Source organism: Hypanus sabinus, chromosome 7 (assembly GCF_030144855.1).
Source record: "Hypanus sabinus isolate sHypSab1 chromosome 7, sHypSab1.hap1, whole genome shotgun sequence".
Taxonomy (NCBI): domain Eukaryota; kingdom Metazoa; phylum Chordata; class Chondrichthyes; order Myliobatiformes; family Dasyatidae; genus Hypanus; species Hypanus sabinus.
In genome coordinates, this window is record NC_082712.1 from 30,535,676 (window position 1) to 30,553,386 (window position 17,711).

General features: G+C 41.1%; 1 protein-coding gene across 1 annotated transcript in view; it reads right to left on the reverse strand.

The window, feature by feature from the left end:
• Positions 1-2,333: 2,333 nt before the first annotated feature.
• Positions 2,334-17,711, reverse strand: part of enpp6 (ectonucleotide pyrophosphatase/phosphodiesterase 6) — a 55,952-nt gene continuing 40,574 nt past the window's right edge. Inside the window, exons 7-8 of the mRNA XM_059974352.1 lie at positions 12,005-12,128; positions 2,334-4,085 (exon numbers count right to left, since the gene is read on the reverse strand). Of these exons, the coding sequence (XP_059830335.1) occupies positions 3,880-4,085; positions 12,005-12,128 (330 nt within the window). The 3' untranslated portion in view covers positions 2,334-3,879. The remainder of the gene's footprint in view (positions 4,086-12,004; positions 12,129-17,711) is intronic.

The window sequence follows — 17,711 nt, forward strand, 5'->3', positions numbered from 1 at the left end:
TTCCTCTTATTTTTCTAATCTTTTTGCCAGGAAGTCTACGCTGCTGGGATCTCTCTGCCATTTACTGCACATGCAATTCTCACAAGTTTTGTACTCCTTAAGTCTCCCCTAAACCTCCTCTGTTTGCAAAGAATAACAACCTTAGTTAAGCTTTCTTCATAGCAGTCCTGACACCTTCAAAGTGGGCTGCTTCATGTTCATGTGTGTCATCATATAAAGATCTATCCTGGACCCGACATATTGATGCAATTATGAAAAAGGCATGCAAATGTCTATATTTCATTAGAAGTTGAAGGAGATTCGAAATATTGCTAAAGACTCATGCAAACTTCTACAGATATACCATGGAAGCATTCTAACTCTACATCTCCATCTGGTACGGCGGTACCAATGCATAGGATTGTAAAGAACAGCAGAGGGTTGTAGATTCAACCAAGGGCACAAGCTTCCCACCATCAAGGACACTTTCAGAAGTCAATGCCTCAGGAAGTCAGCATCCATCATAGGGGAACCTCTTACCCAGGACATGCCCTCATTTCAGCACTGCCATTGGAGAGGAGGCATGGGAGTCGATGTTTGAGCAACAGCTCCTTCCCCTCTGTCATCAGATTTCTGAATGGCCCAAGAACACTACCACACTATTTTGCCCACTTTTTGCACTAATTTATTTAGTTTTTTTTGCTATTTCAAATTGTAATGTTTTAGCATACCCCTAATCCCCACTCTTGTAGTTTGCCACCCAACTGATACGGTAAAGCAGACGACACAACTTTCTAACCATCTTACTGAACAGTTCCACTTCTTTTAAAGATTTGTGGACGTAAGCTACAAAATCAATTTAATATTCGTTACTCAGGCAGCACCTGTAGAAAAGAAACAGAATTAACTGTTTCTTACACACTGTCCAGAAACTTCTCAGACATCTTCCAATTTCCACAAAATATACTCAAACGAAGAGTGAAATCAAGGTCCTTTAGTTCAACTCAATAATGAGAAATTGCGGCACTCAATATTTTGCCACTTTATCATACTTTCTTTTGCCTTTCCTCATACTACTTCAGATTGAATTCCATTTGCTATTAATCTGCCTTCAGAGCCTGAACACAGCTGCTCATCTAATCTGAGCCAGAGCTTAACTTGTATCTAAACAGAATTTGTAATTCCACTAAGTTAAGAATTTGAAAGTATGACCAATCTCATCAGCAAGAATTGAAATTCCAAGAAAGGAATGATTTCCATCATTTATGAAACAATTATCTGATCTGGATTTGCACCAAATACATCTATTACTTTTCTACTTTATCAATGTTTTGGTCCTCCTTTGCTGAATGCTGAAGTTTTCCAATCCACAAGTTTAATTATTTGGTTGAATACTTCATTTACCTTCTTATGATAGCCACATCTGGGCCATTTTTGCTTTTTAATGTATTAAAGGAATGTATATTAACTAGAAGCAATGTGTTAGTTTTTTTAAAATTTTGGCTATTGCTGATACGAGCACCCACCAACCAGGTCATGCGCTCTTCTCACTGCTGCCATCAGGAAGGAGATACAGGAGCCTCAGGTCCCACACCACCAGGTTCAGGAACAGTTATTACCCCTCAACCATTAGGCCCCAGAACCAGAGAGGATAACTTCACTCACCCCAGCACTGAACTGTTCCCACAACCTATGGGTTCAATTTCAAGGACTCTTCATCTCATGATCTCTATTTTGTTTTTTTTTATTTGAACTGTTTGTTATCTTTTCCACATCGGTGGTTTTTCATCAATTCTATTGTTTTTCTTTGTATTTACTGTAAATGCCTAAAAATATGGTAACATATAGTATTTGTACTTTGATAATTTACTTTGAACTTTTAATAAATGGCTACAACATAATTTTCAAAGAGCTAAAGCCAATTATTAAATCATATCCAATATTCTTTTAAAATTCTATTATTTTTATTCTCTAAACAACCTTTAACTACGACTCAGTCAGTTAACTTTTTCTCATTCTGCAACACCAGATCTAAAATACAGAAAAAAGAACATAGATTAAAAAGAATTAAGTTAGTGTGGAATGTACTTGCAGTATAAAGCACTAGAAATGAGTGAAATCCAATTTCAAGGCTTGTGCTCCTTTTCAAAATGAAATATGAAATCAAAATTCATTGTGCAAATGTATGTATTTAATTCAACTAATACAAACATTTTGTGACAATTTATTCATTCTTTCTTGCCAGCTATTTTTTTAAAAGTTCATTTTTCAATAGTTTAATCATGACAAAGTATCACCTTGTAAATTTGATTGGTAAAGTAGACTCAGCTGTCGAGATATCAACCCAGATCATGTATAAATTTAAATAATTTTTATTCATTAAGAGTAAACACATTACATATTGATAAAAGTCTTGGATACCCTTAATAATTCAAGACCAGAGAGGACATTAGAGATTGGTCAAGGGAATGTAGAACCCTTCATGCCTTTTCTCAGCAACTCCTCCATTTTAGGCAGATCCTTATATTAAGTGTTTGAATTAGCACGAGTCCCACCACGTCTGTTGGAAGGAGAAGGGTTTCACCACAGTGTAGGAACATAACAGTTATATTGGCATTTCGATTTCAGATCGTCTGAAACCACGGTGAGTAGTTTTGATCAATGTCTGTTTTGCTTGTGTGTCAATCACGGATGATGGGCAGAGGTTGAAGTCTCATTCAGTAGGTAAGTTTGAGTGACCACGTTCATTCAGAAACAGAAGACTGCCCATCTACACCTATCCCTACACTGATCCCATTTAATTCTTGCCACATTCCCATCAACTTCATCTGATTCTACCCACTCACCTGCACCATTGTGATTATGAACAATGATCATTTAACCTAATCAGCCTGCATGGCTTTGAATATGGAAGGAAACTGGAGCACCCAGTGGAAACCCAGGCAGACACAGGGAGAATGTGCAAATTCCTCACTGGATTGGCCCTGCATCACTGCGGCAGGTTTATCAGCTACACTACTGTGCTTTCCTGAAACCTATGCAGTAACAGAAGAGAAGGTGTTACCTCAATGAAGACAGCACCCAACAGCAGAACTGGATCTGTGAGGTAGTGGCTCTATCAGCTGTGATGTCACCAGAGATGTCTCCAAGCTGAACATCAGCAGATGTTCAGAGGACATGACATGGCAAAGCTGAACTATTATCATAATCAACTCCATGTGAACTGGTATCAAGAGGTGTGATCTTCACAGCAAGCGTATTTATGGCATAATCACAATGCAAATTTTCAACCTTGAAGGGGAACCCTTAAATGCAGCCATCTTCATCCCAGTAAGCAACTAAGTAATCATTTACGTTATTTTCAGTAATGCTCCTTAAACAATTAGATAGGGTAAATGCAAGCATGCTTTTTCCACTAAGGTTGGGTGAGATTACAATTGGAGGTCATGGGTTAAGGGTGAAAGGTGAAATGTTTAAAGGGAACATTTAGGAGAACTTCTTGACTCAGGATGTGTATGTGTGGAATGAAATTCCAATGGAAATGGTGGATGTGGGTTTGATTTCAACATTTAAGAGAACTTTGGATAAGTACATGAATGGGAGAGGTACAAAGGGCTATGATCCTGGTGCAGGTCGATGGGACTAGAGAGATTAATAGATTGGCAAGGATTAGATGGGCTGAAAGGCCTGATTCTTGGCTGTAGTGTTCAATGACTAATGTTTGTACTGAAGTCTTAAAATATGCCTTTGCCCCAAAAATATAATTTTAAAGAAATACAGGTGCAAAGTTTCATTACAAAATTCAATGTTAGAAGCAAATTGAAGAATAACCAAATACTGTACAACAATCTTGGCCAAAATTTTAATTAAAATAATAAACACTGAAAGGACTTAAAAACATTAGAGAAGCATCCAAGCAAGTGTTACTGTCATCATGATGATACCAGCTTCTGCTCTGAGGGTCACAATGGCCTTGTTTCTCAGCATTAACTCCACGTGGCTCCAGGAACCATTGTTTGGCAATGGCTTGATTCCAGCAACATGACACATGAGGTTATAGACGTCAACCACCCTAATCGCGGGAACCTTCTGGTTCATTCTGAAATCTAAGCAAATAATACAGATTAGTTTGAAACTTATGTTGAAGTGTTGGCCATTATCAACATATTTTATAGTATTTAAGAAAAATCTACTTTTTAATTAAGGAGGAAATTTATCAAAGTAGACTAACACTATAAAAATAGAGCACAATTTAGCCATTAGGGTCTCTGAGTCTGCTCTGCCATTCTATCATGGCTGATTTATTATCCCTCTCAAACCCATTCTCCTGCCTTCTCTCTGTAAACTTTGCCCTTATTAATCAAGAATCTATCAAACTCCATTTTAAATATAGCCTCCACAACTATCCATGCCAAAGAATTCCAGAGACTCTGGCTGAAGAAATTCCTCCTTATCTTTGTTCAAGAGGAATGACCTTCTATTCTGACACTGTGCCCTCTGGTCCTAGACCAGGGGTGGGCAAACTTTTTGACTTGTGGGCCACAAAGGGTTCTAAAATTTGACAGGGGGGCCGGACCAGGAGCAGATGGATGGAGTGTTTTGGTAATACACCTCATAAGAGAAAATAAAATATCATGGGATATGTAGAAAACATGTGCTTTAATTTCAATTGAAAATGAACAAATGCATTACAACAAAAATATGTGTCTTTGAAGTCCCATGGTATTTAGCTATTTATTGAAATGACTTTTAAAACACTGAAAATTAAATGAATAAAATAGCTTTTTTTAATAGTAACAGTTATTATTTTAAAGCACTGAAAATTCTGTTATCCTTCAAGATATTATCATCATCACTCTCCTCCTGTCTTTATTTCAAAAACGGTAGGAGATGCAGGTCTACTTGTCCTGCTCCTTCTTATTCAATTGTCCCCTGTGCCAAAACTCAACAACGACCAGCACAAAGACAGAACAATGACAGCGCGCCATTATGCGGAGCGCGTTATTATTTTGAGAACGTACGTGCACCTGCGCACTACTCATGTCCATCACTTAACAGAAATGACATGTAACATGTAAGGCTTATTGAAAAAATATTTTCAAATGCATTTTTTACATAACACAATGAAGAAACTTATTTTTAATTTCAGTGGGAACAGTGTTGTTGGTCTCCCTTTTTAGCCAGCGCATGAAAGTCTGGATTTAGTTTTGTTGTGGCAATTCTCAGGATGGATCTGAGGTGTTGGTCAGTTAACTTGGATCTGTGGCTGGCTTTGTTGATGTTCATGACGCTGAACGCCTGTTCACACAAATAGGTCGAGCCGAACAAAGAGTAAAGCGCAAATGTGGAGTAATACACTGCACCTCAACAAAGGTCAATGTATATAGAGTGCATCATCTTTTGGGAAAACACCAGAATTGCGGGGGAAAAAACATTAACAAGGTTTATTAATATAATTTCATCAAGTTCTGCGGGCCGGATTAAAAAGCTTAGCGGGCCGCATATGGCCCGCGGGCCGTAGTTGGCCCATGCCTGTCCTAGACTCTTCCACTATAGAAACATCTTCTCCATATTCACCCAATCCAAGCATTTTGATTTTCGATGGTATTTCTCTTCTATCTCCTGACACCCAACCCATTTCTACCATTGACGAACCATGTCAGGATCATGATTTATCTAACTCCAGCAATGCTTAAAGGAGTTTGACTCCATCCAGAAGAAAATTGTCCACTAGACTGGCACCACTCAAAATATTTGCTCCCTCCTTCATTGGCAATTCAGAGTTATGTTCCATCTACAAAATGAACTGCAGCAACACAAGTCTTCTGAAATAATTGTCTCAAATTGAAGTCCTCTAGCATACAGGACCTCTCCTAGTTACAAACTTCTTGTTCTTGAGGTCTGTTTGTAATCTGAACAGCCTTCAAGTTGGAAATGTGTCGTTGAACAAAGTTCACACATGGTAGAAAATGCCTGCAGAGCTGGGTCATCCCATTGGAATAGACAGCCTGCAGAAGCATTTTAAATTGTCTCTTTTCCTATTGTTAATAATAAAGCTGACATTAATTAATTTAGCTTGAGCTTAATAATGAAATTTTTTCTTCAAAAGACATGGTTTTAAATACCACTGACAGTTCTTAGAAAGGATACATCTGCTGGACCAGACAGTGTGACTGTAGATAGGATTTACAAGATGGACTAAGTGTTAACTAGAATATATTTTATAATTCAATTTGACAAATTTCCAGCTGGTGTCAAGAACAATCGCCTACAGCTTCACAGCAGCTGGCAAATCCATTCCACAGGTCCACCAACTGCTTGTAGTGCAGTAGTCAGGCATTTAGAAACATAGAAAACCTACAGCACAATACAGGCCCTTCAGCCCACAATGCTGGGCTGAACATGTCCTTGCTTTAGAAATTACCTAGGGTTACCCATAGACCTCTATTTTTCTAAGCTCCATATACCTATCCAGGAGTTTCTTAAAAGACCCCATCGTATCTGCCTCCACTGCTGTCGCTGGCAGCCCATTCCACACACTCACCACTCTCTGCATTCATATTTTTAAAAAAACTTGCCCCTGACATCTCCTCTGTACCTACTTCCCTGGAAAAAAGCCTCTGACTATCCACACGATCAATGCCTTTCATCATCTTAAATGCCTCTATCAGGTCTATCAGGCATTTGTTTGTGGGGAGGATCTGTGTACATAAACAAAGAAATCCGGTACACAGCAATATATTCCACCCTGATTTTGAATATATTGCTATCCTTTTATGGAATCTCTCAACAGTACTGTGGGCACTGAAACTGCAGTTGGTCAGAAAGGAAATTTACCTCTGCTTGTGTGGGTTTCAACCGCAACCAAAGTCAGATTACAAAGGGAAAAAGGAAAAAATAAATCACATGGGCAGAATATTGCTGGTCTCAAAGTTCAAAGTTACTATATATACAACCCTGAGATTTATTTTCTTGAGGGCAACTGTACTAAATACAAGAAACACAGTCATGCAACATGTCAGGCAAAAAAACCTGTGCAAATACAAACCAGAAAGAGAAAATAATAATAAATTAGTAAGCAATAAATGTCAAGAACATGAGATGAAGAGCCCTTGAAAGTGAGTCCATTGGCTGTGTGTACAGTTCAATGCTGGTACGAGTTAAATTGAATGAAGTTATTCACACTGGTTCAAGACCCTGATGTTTGAAAGGGTAATGACAGTTCCTGAACCCGGTGGTGTGGTCACTGAGGTTCTTGTACCTCCTTCCTGATGGCAGCAACGAGAAGAGGACGTGGCCTGGATCCTTGATGATCATGCTGCCTTTCTGCCACAGCACTCCATTTAACTGTGCTTAATTGTGGGGAAGGCTTTGCCCATGATGGGCTGGGCCATATCCATTACTTTTTGTAGGCTTTTTCTATACTAGGGCATTGGTGTTTCCACACCAGGACATGATGGAACCAGTCCTCCACTGCACATCTACAAAAGGATGTCAACTTTCTAGATGACTTGCCACACTTTTCCAAACTTCTAAGAAAGTAAAGGTGCTGCCATGCTTTCTTAGTAATGGCACTTGCGTTCCAGACGCAGGATAGATCCTCTAAATGAGAATACCAAGGAATTTAAAGTTGCTGACCCTCTCCGCATCTCATCCCCCCAATGAGTACTGGCTCATGGACCTCTAGTTTCCTTCTGAAATCAGTAATCACCTTGGTCTTGCTGAAGTTGATTGAGGGAGAGGATGTTGTTGTGGCACCACTCAGCCAGGTTTCCAATCTCCCTCCTATATGCTGATTCATTCCCACTTTTGATTTGGCCAATGACGGCAGTTTCCTAAGCAAGTTTAGACATGGCATTGGAGCTGTGCTTAGCCTCACAGCCATAAATATGAGAATACAAGAGACTAAGTGCACAGTCTTTTGCTGAATGAGATCGCGCAGGCACCAGTGTAACTGAAGCCTTCTGGAAGCAGGTCAGTACTTCTGATTGCCAAAGCCAGAGGGTAAAGTTATCAGGGAACACTCCAGCCAGTGGATTAGCTTTAGTACTTGGCCAACTACCCCATCTGGGCCCGTTGCTCTCCCTGGGTTCACCCACCTGAAGGATGCTCTCACGTCGACCTCAGAGACTGAAATCACAGGGATGTAAGGGGCTGTGGGAGTTTGTGAAGGTGCCTCCATGTTTCGATGGACAAATCCAGCAAAAACTGGCATTGAACACATCTGAGAGAGAAGCCTTGTTGTCACCTTTGCCACTCGTTTCACTTTGTAGCAGGTGACAGCTTTCAAGCCCTGGGCACAACTGTTGAGTACCCTGGAGTGATTCAAGTTTGGTCCAGAATTACCACTTCGCATGTGAGATGGCTTTCTGCTCCCTTTGTATTTAACTTGATCACCAGACCTGAAAGCCACTAATCTGGCCCTCAGCAGATTGAGAATCTCGTGGTTCATCCAGGGATTCTGGTTGAGGAAGACTCTGAATGATTTTGTGGGGACACACTCGTCGATGACTGTTTCAGGAAGTCCATGACAACCATGGTGTGTTCGTTTATATCCTCTGATGAATCCTACCCAGTCTACCAACTCCAAGCAAGACCATAGCAACTCTGCTTCCCATGACCACCTTTGTCGTCTCTGGAATTCTGCTCATGAGCCTCTGCCTATATGCAGGATGTAGGTAGGAGGAGGACAGCCATGTGATCAAAACAGTGGTCGAGTGTGATAGGACCCCTGGTACTGCAGGCTCTGATGATAATTGGACATTTACATCTTTGGGCTGTGGGAGGAAACCAGAGCACCCAGAGGAAACCCATGTGGTCACAGGGAGAATGTACAAGCTCCTTACAGACTGAAGCGGAAGCTCAACCAGGGTCACTGGTATTATAAAGCTTTCGGCTAACAACTACGCTGTTAAGTAATAAACCTAGAAGGTTAGTAAGCTGCCTGCAACACGTCGCCATGTTTCACTGGTGCCACCTTGTTGTTCTTCACTGAAACCAGTTATACAGCCAGCCCTCCTTATTTGCGAGTTCCGCATGCACGAATTCAACCAACCGCGAATTGAGAAAACCCAGAAGTGCTCTTCCAGCACTTGTTGTTCGAGCATTATTTGCCTCGCATCTCATTCATTCCTGACCTCAGTATTATTGAGCCTCCTCCACAGTGTCCTTATTCCCTAAACAAGACAGTGTAACAACTACTATACAGGGTATTACAAGTTTTACTCGTTGCTCGATCATTGTTCACCTCACATCTCGTTCATTTGCTGCTTGTGTTGTGAGCGAGGGGAACATGTACAGTTTTTCTTGTCAATATTCCCTAAACATTACAGTATAACAACTAATAACATAGCATTTGCATTGTATTATGTATTATAAGTAATCTAGAGATGTGTTAAAGTATACAGGAAGATGTGCGTAGATTATATGCAAATACTACGACATTTTATATAAGGGACTTGAGCATCCACATTTTTTGGATCTGCGGGGGGTCCCGGAACCAATCCCTCATGAATAAGGAGGGCCGAATGCATTTACTTCCCAGTTTCTCATTTAATCCCTTCCCCCCACCTTCTCCCACCTGCCACATGCGCTTCTTCCCCTCCTCCACCATCTTATTCTGGCTTTTTCCCTCCGTTTCTGATTAAGGCCTGATGAAGGCCATCAGCCTGGAATACCGACTGTTGATTCCCCTGGGGGAGATGATGCCTGACCTGCTAAGTTTCTGCAGAATCTCTAGAGTTTATTATTTCCTCCTGATGCCATTGTTTAGCAGTTTCAAAGTGATTAATTCAGAGAATTATTTCTGTTTCTGGATCTGTTCTTTTTTAAAACATAGACAACAGCAAGGGTGACCAAGGAGTGGGGGAGAGCACGGTTTTAATTGGGACAAGGACATCAGAAGTAGAGGCAAGGTGAGCAGATCAGTAACTATGGCAGAAGTCCAGAAAACTAGCCAGACAGTTGGAGGGAAGGTTGCCTGGAGCTGATAAACCTTTCTGGGATGACACTCCATCTTAGACATTCTTCTCAATCAGGAAAGCCCACCAACTTTCTGTGGTGGCTGAAGAGAGCAGGGGCATGCACATCCATACTTGTGTCCTTCTACAGGTGCGAGGTAGAGAGCATTCTTACAAGCAGTGGCAGGAAGGTTGGGTAGTCAAAACTTCCCAACACATTACTGGACTAACCTACTCATCACCAAGGACACATATACAAAATGGTGCCAGAAAAAGACTAGTTACATCTCGAAAGATCCCACTCACCCTGTTCAGGGAATGTTTGTCCCACTTCCAGCAGGGAAGAGGCTATTTAGAATCCTTGCCAGAACCACCAGACTTAAAAGCAGTCCTTTCCCCAAGCAAATCAACACCTCCAGCCACTAACCCACATCCACTACTTTATCATTTCCTGTCAGTCACTCTATGTGCAGACACTCCTGTGCCCAGAGTTCCTTTACGGACATACAATCTATCTATACAAGCTAGCTTAAGTATTTGTATTTCTTGAGTCTTTCTTCCGCACGGAAGGTTAGTTAGGAAGGTTCAATCGTTAGGTATTAATATTGAAGTAGTAAAATGGACTCAACAGTGGCTGGATGGGAGATGCCAGAGAGTAGTGGTGGATAACTGTTTGTCAGGTTGGAGGCCAGTGACTAGTGGTGTGTCTCAGGGATCTGTACTGGGTCCAATGCTGTTTGTCATATACATTAATGATCTGGATGATGGGGTGGTAAATTGGATTAGTAAGTATGCAGATGATACTAAGGTAGGTGACGTTGTGGATAATGAGGTAGGTTTTCAAAGTTTGCAGAGAGATTTAGGCTAGTTAGAAGAGTGGGCTGAATGATGGCAGATGGAGTTTAATGCTGTTAAGTGTGAGGTGCTACATTTTGGTAGGAATAATCCAAATAGGACATACATGGTAAATGGTATGGCATTGAAGAATGCAGTAGAACAGAGTGATCTAGGAATAATGGTGCATAGTTCCCTGAAGGTGGAATCTCATGTGGATAGGGTGGTGAAGAAAGCTTTTGGTATGCTGGCCTTTATAAATCAGAGCATCGAGTATAGGAGTTGGAATGTAATGTTAAAATTGTACAAGGCATTGGTAAGGCTGAATTTTGAGTATTGTGTACAGTTCTGGTCACCGAATTATAGGAAAGATATCAACAAAATAGACAGAGTACAGAGAAGATTTACTAGAATGTTACCTGGGTTTCAGCACCCAAGTTACAGGGAAAGGCTGAACAAGGTAGGTCTTTATTCTTTGGAGCATAGAAGGTTTAGGGGGGACTTGATAGAGGTATTTAAAATAATGAGGGGGATAGATAGAGTTGATGTGGATAGGCTTTTTCCATTGAGAGTAGGGGAGATTCAAACAAGAGGACATGAGTTGAGAGTTAGGGGGCAAAAGTTTAAGGGTAACACGAGACCGAATTTCTTTACTCAGAGTGGTAGCTGTGTGGAATGAGCTTCCAGTAGAAGTGGTAGAGGCAGGTTCGGTATTGTCATTTAATGTAAAATTGGATAGGTATATGGACAGGAAAGGAATGGGCTGAGTGCAGGCCAGTGGAACTAGGTGAGTGTGAGTGTCAGCACAGACTAAGGGCCAAGATGGCCTGTTTCCATGCTGTAATTATTATATGGTTATAGAGTTTTTGCTCTTTCATTTTTTTCATCTTGTGTTTTTTGTGCTGCATAGGATCTGGAGAATCAATTATTTCATTTTCATTTACATTTGTGTACTGGAAATAATATTAAACAGTCCCAAATCTAACAACTCCCTCTCGAATCTCCTTTGCATTATCTTCAATTCTCCAAAAGTGCCCTCAAATCCTTTCTCTCAGGCCTATAAACTGTCTTCACACGCCACTCTATGCTGACCCTCTTCCAAAACATACTCGATCGTTAAAATGCATTCCATTACATCAAGGAATTTTCTGAGAATTGGATAGATTTGTATGTTTGATGTAGAGTCTGTTTTGCATATCAGATAATAATTAAAATATTGTATTCAATGTTACCTGGTCCGTATGCCAGAAAGAACCCCTTCATATCCATCAGCATGTTGTCATAGCCATGCCACCCTTTCTGCTCTTGTTCTTTGATCCCTGTTCCATTCCCCCAATAAGGCAGTTTTTGTATATTCTGAAAGAAAATAAAACACCTGTGACCTTGAGTTGCTACAGATTATTTTACTGTGATTAGCATTACATCAATACATGTATACCCGAATCTCTAATTATTTCAGCAGGCTTGAAAACTACATAAAGATGTTTTTTGTTCCTCTCTCCAGGAAATACTAGCCTGCATTTTAGCAAGTTATGTGCAAAGGGTGGCTCTGAGATTGGAAAAGTCCCGAAGTAACACGTGCACACGCACACACACACCTGGAGGAACTCAGTAGGTCAGGCAGCATCTACGGAAATGAATAAACATCAGCTGTTAATTCATTTCCACAGATGCTGCTAGACCTGCTGAGTTCCTCCAGCATTGTATGCGTGTTGCTCCAGATTTCCATCCTCTGCAGAATCTCCAGCATTTATAAAGTCTAGAAGTAGAAGTTTTCTGAAAAGTCTGCAGAAAGTTCCCAATTATTCAGGCTGGACACCTTTTGCGATGGAAAGTTGTTTAAAGATCAGGGATAAAGATTAGCTTTATTCGTCACATGTACATTGAAACATACAGCGAAATGCATCATTTGCATCAAATCAAATGAGTGAGCATTGTGTTGGACAGTCCTCAAGTATCACCACACGTGGTGCCATTGTACGATGCCCACAACTTAGTAACTCTAACCGCAAGACCTTGGGAATGTGGGAGGAAACCAGAACACCATGGAGGAACCCCACGGGGTTATGTGGAGAATGTACAAACTTCTTAAAAGCAGCAGCAGGGCGCAAATCCCAATGTTACAGTGATGCACTAACCATTATACTACTGTAAGACCATAAGATATAGGAGCAGAAGTAGACCATTCAGCCTATTGAGTCTGTTCCACCATTCAATCATGGGCTGATCCAGTTCTTCCAGTCATCCCCATTCCCCTGCCTTCTCTCCATTACCCTTTGATGCCCTGGCTAATCAAGAACCTATCTATCTCTGCCTTAAATACACCCAATAACTTGGCCTCCAGAGCTGCTCATGGCAACAAATTCCACAGATTTACCACCCTCTGACTAAAGTAATTTCTCCTCATCTGCTCTAAATGGACGTCCTTCAATCCTGAAGTCGTGCCCTCTTGTCCTAGACTCCCCTACCATGGGCAATAACTTTACCATATCTAATCTGTTCAGGCCTTTTAACATTCAGAATGTTTCTACAAGATCCCCCTTCATTCTCCTGAACTCCAGGGAATACAGCCCAAGAGCTGCCAGACATTCCTCAAATGCCAAACCTTTCATTCCTGGAATCATTCTCGTGAATCTTCTCTGAACCCTCTCCAATGATAGCACATCCTTCCTAAAATAAGGAGCCTAAAACAGTACACAATACTCCAAGGGTGGTCTCACGAGTGCCTAAATGGAGCCTTAACATCACATCCCTGCTCTTATATTCCGTACCCCTAGAAATGAATGCCAACATTGCATTTGCCTTCTTCACCACCGACTCAACCTGGAAGTTAACCTTTAGGTCTCCCAAGTCCCTTTGCATCTGTGCATTTTGAATTCTCTCTCCAGCTAAATAATAGTCTGCCCATTTATTTCTTCCACCAAAGTGCATGACCATACACTTTCCAACGTTGTATTTCATTTGACAATTCTTTACCTATTCCCCTAAACTATCTAAGTCTCTCTGCAGGCTCTCCATTTCCTCAACACTACCCGCTCCTCCATCTATCTTTGTATAATCAGCAAATTTAGCCACAAATCCATTAATCCCATACTCCAAATCATTGACATACATCGTAAAAAGTGGTGGTCCCAACACCAACCCCTGTGGAACTCCACTGGTAACTGGCAGCCAGCCAGAATAGGATCCCTTTATTCCCACTCTGTTTTCTGCTGATCAGCCAATGCTCCACCGTGTTGGTGTTATGGCTTACAAAAATCTCCTTCAATTGTGTAAAAATACAGTAATACTTTGATATGCATATGTGGGCATGCATGAACAAACAACATTGTGAATGTAGAAGAACTGACTGTGGTTGAAAGTTTTACATTGTGGATTTAGGACGTAAACGTAAATGTTAAAACCACTGAACCACAAAGAAAAGACTGTCCTGTCAGCCGTGTCACGTCACTCTCAGTTCTATATACATTCCTAAATGATAAACATAAAGCAATTCAGTGCTACTAGCAAACTCAAACACACACACAAAATCCCAGCAGAGCCTTATGAGAGCAGGGAAATAGGATTTTGAAAAAGCACACATAAAGTCTGCTTTCTCACGACAAGATTCCAAGGTAGGAGACACCTGGCTGTATAGGTTTTCTCTCTGCACCTAGACAACTCAGTTGGTGGTTGGAAGTAATTTAATACTTGACAGGAAGATATACCAGCCCACAAAATGAGGGGTATAAAAGACATTATTTGATAAATACACAGAAAGGAGAAAGATATAACACACAAAATGGTGGAAGAAGAATAATAAACTGTCAGTGTTTCAGGTTGAGACCCTTCACCCTGATTCAGGGGATCCATTAAATCTTACGACTGCTAATCCTTCCTGCAATCAAGAATTACATCTCCAAGATTCTTGTAGGAAATCTACAGCTTTTTTTTTTGCTCAGAATATAGATCTCTTATTCCTGAGATGGGTCTCAGCTCAAAATGCCACCTGTTTATTTCTTTCCACAGATGCTGTCTGACCTGATGAGTTTCTTCAGCATTTTACATACATTACTCTGGACTTCAGCATCTGCAGAATCTCTTGTGATTACGAAGAACTAAATGGATTTGGCCACAGGCAATCGTTCAAGGGATCCATTAAATCTTACAACAGGCAATCCTTTCTGCCATCAAGAATTCCATCTGCAGAACGACAGTAGAAAATCTACAGCTCTCCCTTTTGCTCTGAATGTCGATCAATGCCACAGACCATTTAGGCTTGCCAAGTCAATGACAATTGAATTGCTATCTGAGTTAGTGCATTGGGTACGTGCACAGGCTGGTTAAAAGCTGAGCATTACATACCGGGAAATATTTGGGAACATGAAGTATGGCTGACAGTTTCTAAGTGCCCTTCATATTCTGCATCCAGCTGTCCAAAGTCAATTTGTCTATAGCTACATGAATCTATATTATTGATCCTTAATTCTACAATACTGCACAAAAGTCTTGGCTTTATATACATTAGCTAGGTCTTAAGGTGGATAAGGACTAGATGGACTTCATTCTAGAGTCCTGAAAGAGGTTGCTGAAGAGAATTGGTCAGGATCTTTCAAGAACCACTTGATTCTGGGATGGTCCCGAAGCATTAGAAAATTGTAAATGTCACTCCACTCTTTAAGGGAGGAAGACAAAAGTGACAAAATAATAGGCCGGTTCGCCTAACCTCAGTAGTTGGGAAAGTGTTAGAGTCCATTATTAAGAATGAGGTTTTTGGGTATTTGGCAACTAATGACAAAATAAGTCAAAGTCAGCATGGTTTCTGTAAAGGGAAATCTTGCTTGACAAATTTTTTTAAGAGTTCTTTGAGGAACTAACAAGCAGGGTGGACAAAGGAGAGGAGTGGATGTCATTTACTTGGATTTTCAGAAGGTATTTGATAAGATGCCTCACAAGAGGCTGCTTAACAAGATAAAATCCTGCGGCATTACAGGAACTGGCTTACAGGCTGGATGGCAACGAATGGAAATAAACGGGGCCTTTTCTGGTTGACTGTCAGTGTCTAGTGGTGTTCCTCAGGGGTCAGTATTGGGACCGCTACTTTTCACATTGTTTGTCAATAATTTAGATAGTGGAATTGATGGTTTTGTGGCAAGGATGATATGATGATAGGTGGAGGGGTAGGGTGCTGAGGAAGCAATGTGATTGCACCAGGACTTAAACAATTTGGAAGAAAGGGCAAAAAAGTGGCAGATGAAACAGTGTTGGGAAATGTATGACATTGCATTTTGGTAAAAGGAACAATAATGCAAACAATTGTCTAAATGGGGAGAAGGTTCAAACATCAGAGGTGCAGAAGGACTTGGGAGTCCTCATGCAAAACTCCCAGAAGATTAATTCACAGGTCGAGTCTGTGGTAAAGAAGGCAAAAACAATGTTGGTGTTTATTTCAAGGGGAATAGAATATAAAAGCAAGGAGATGATGCTGAGGCTTTATAAGACACTAGTCAGGCCGCACTAGGAGTATTGTCAACAGTTTTGGGCCCCTCATCTCAAAAGGATGTGTTGTCATTAGAGAGAGTCCAGAGGTGGTTCACAGGGTTAACATGTGAGGAGTGTTTGGCAGCTTTGGGCCTGTACTCACTGGAACTTGGAAGGATGAGTTGGGGGAGGGGGTCTCATTGAAACCTACCAAATGTTGAAAAACTAGATGTTCAGAGGATGTTTCCACTGGTGGTGGTATTCAGAACTAGAGGGCACAGCCTCAAAACTGAGGGGTGACCTTTTAAAACAGAAGTAAAGAAGAATTTTATTTTTAAGCCCAAGAGTGGCAAATTGGTGGAATGCTCTGCCACAGACTATGATGGAGTCTGTGAGTATATTTAAAGTGGAAATTGATAGATTCCTGATTGATCAGGGCAGTGAGGGATAGGGTGAGAAGGCAGGTGTCTGGGATTGAATGGAACCCAGGATCAGCCACAATGGAATGGTGAAGCAGACTCGATGGGCTGAGTGGCCTAATTCTGCTCCTATTTCTTATGGTCTTGTATGTGCCTTAGACTTTTGCACAGTACTGTTTTTGTCAATGTGGAAAGGAGAGCAAGTTTGTAAATATGGTGGGAGCAAAGGATGATGGGAATGGTGAGGGACAAGTGGCTGAGGTGTGCCAGGGGTGGGAGTGGTGGGAGCGCAGATATTCCCGGCCCGGAGACACCAGACAAGTTCATTTGATTCCAAACAAATGGATTACAGAATGTCTCTCTGGTGCTTCCCGCTTCCTCCCTTCTCCATTCCCCTTTTCCCAACAATGATTCCCCACTCCCTGTCCACTTTCCATTCTCAGTCCCCAGTACAGACCCATATCAGAATCAGGTTTATCATTCACACGCATCATGAATTTTTTTTTTGTGTGGCGGCAGTCCAGGGCAATACATAAAATTCCTACAGTGCTATCTAAAAGTCTTACGCAGCCTAGCTATATATATGTGCCTAAGACATCGGCACAACACTATATTCTTCTCTTTATGCCCTGTCTCATAGTTACACTGATACAGAAGGGCATTCAATACATTAGGTTCATGCAAGCACTTAACGATCCCCATCACTCCTCCTCTTTTCCTGTGGACCAGCCGCATTTTCTCTCACACATATCCATCAACTGCCTTTTGATTTTTTTCTTTTCCTGAAATAAGTGGCAAGCTTCCATAGCCAGTTAAATACGAACAATTCTTTGGCACATGGGAGGAAGCCCAAGCATTCCAGGGAAATTCATGTGCTTCCAGGGAAAATGTGCAGAATCCACTCAGGAGCACACAAGTCGGGCTGTTTTGCAAGTCCTGAAACTGTTAGGAAAAGCTCTAGCTGCTGAATCACTGTGCCGACTTTCATATGGACAGAGGATGGAACTTTAATATGTTGGACCAATATAACAATCTAACTATGGAAAAGCTTACATGAGTC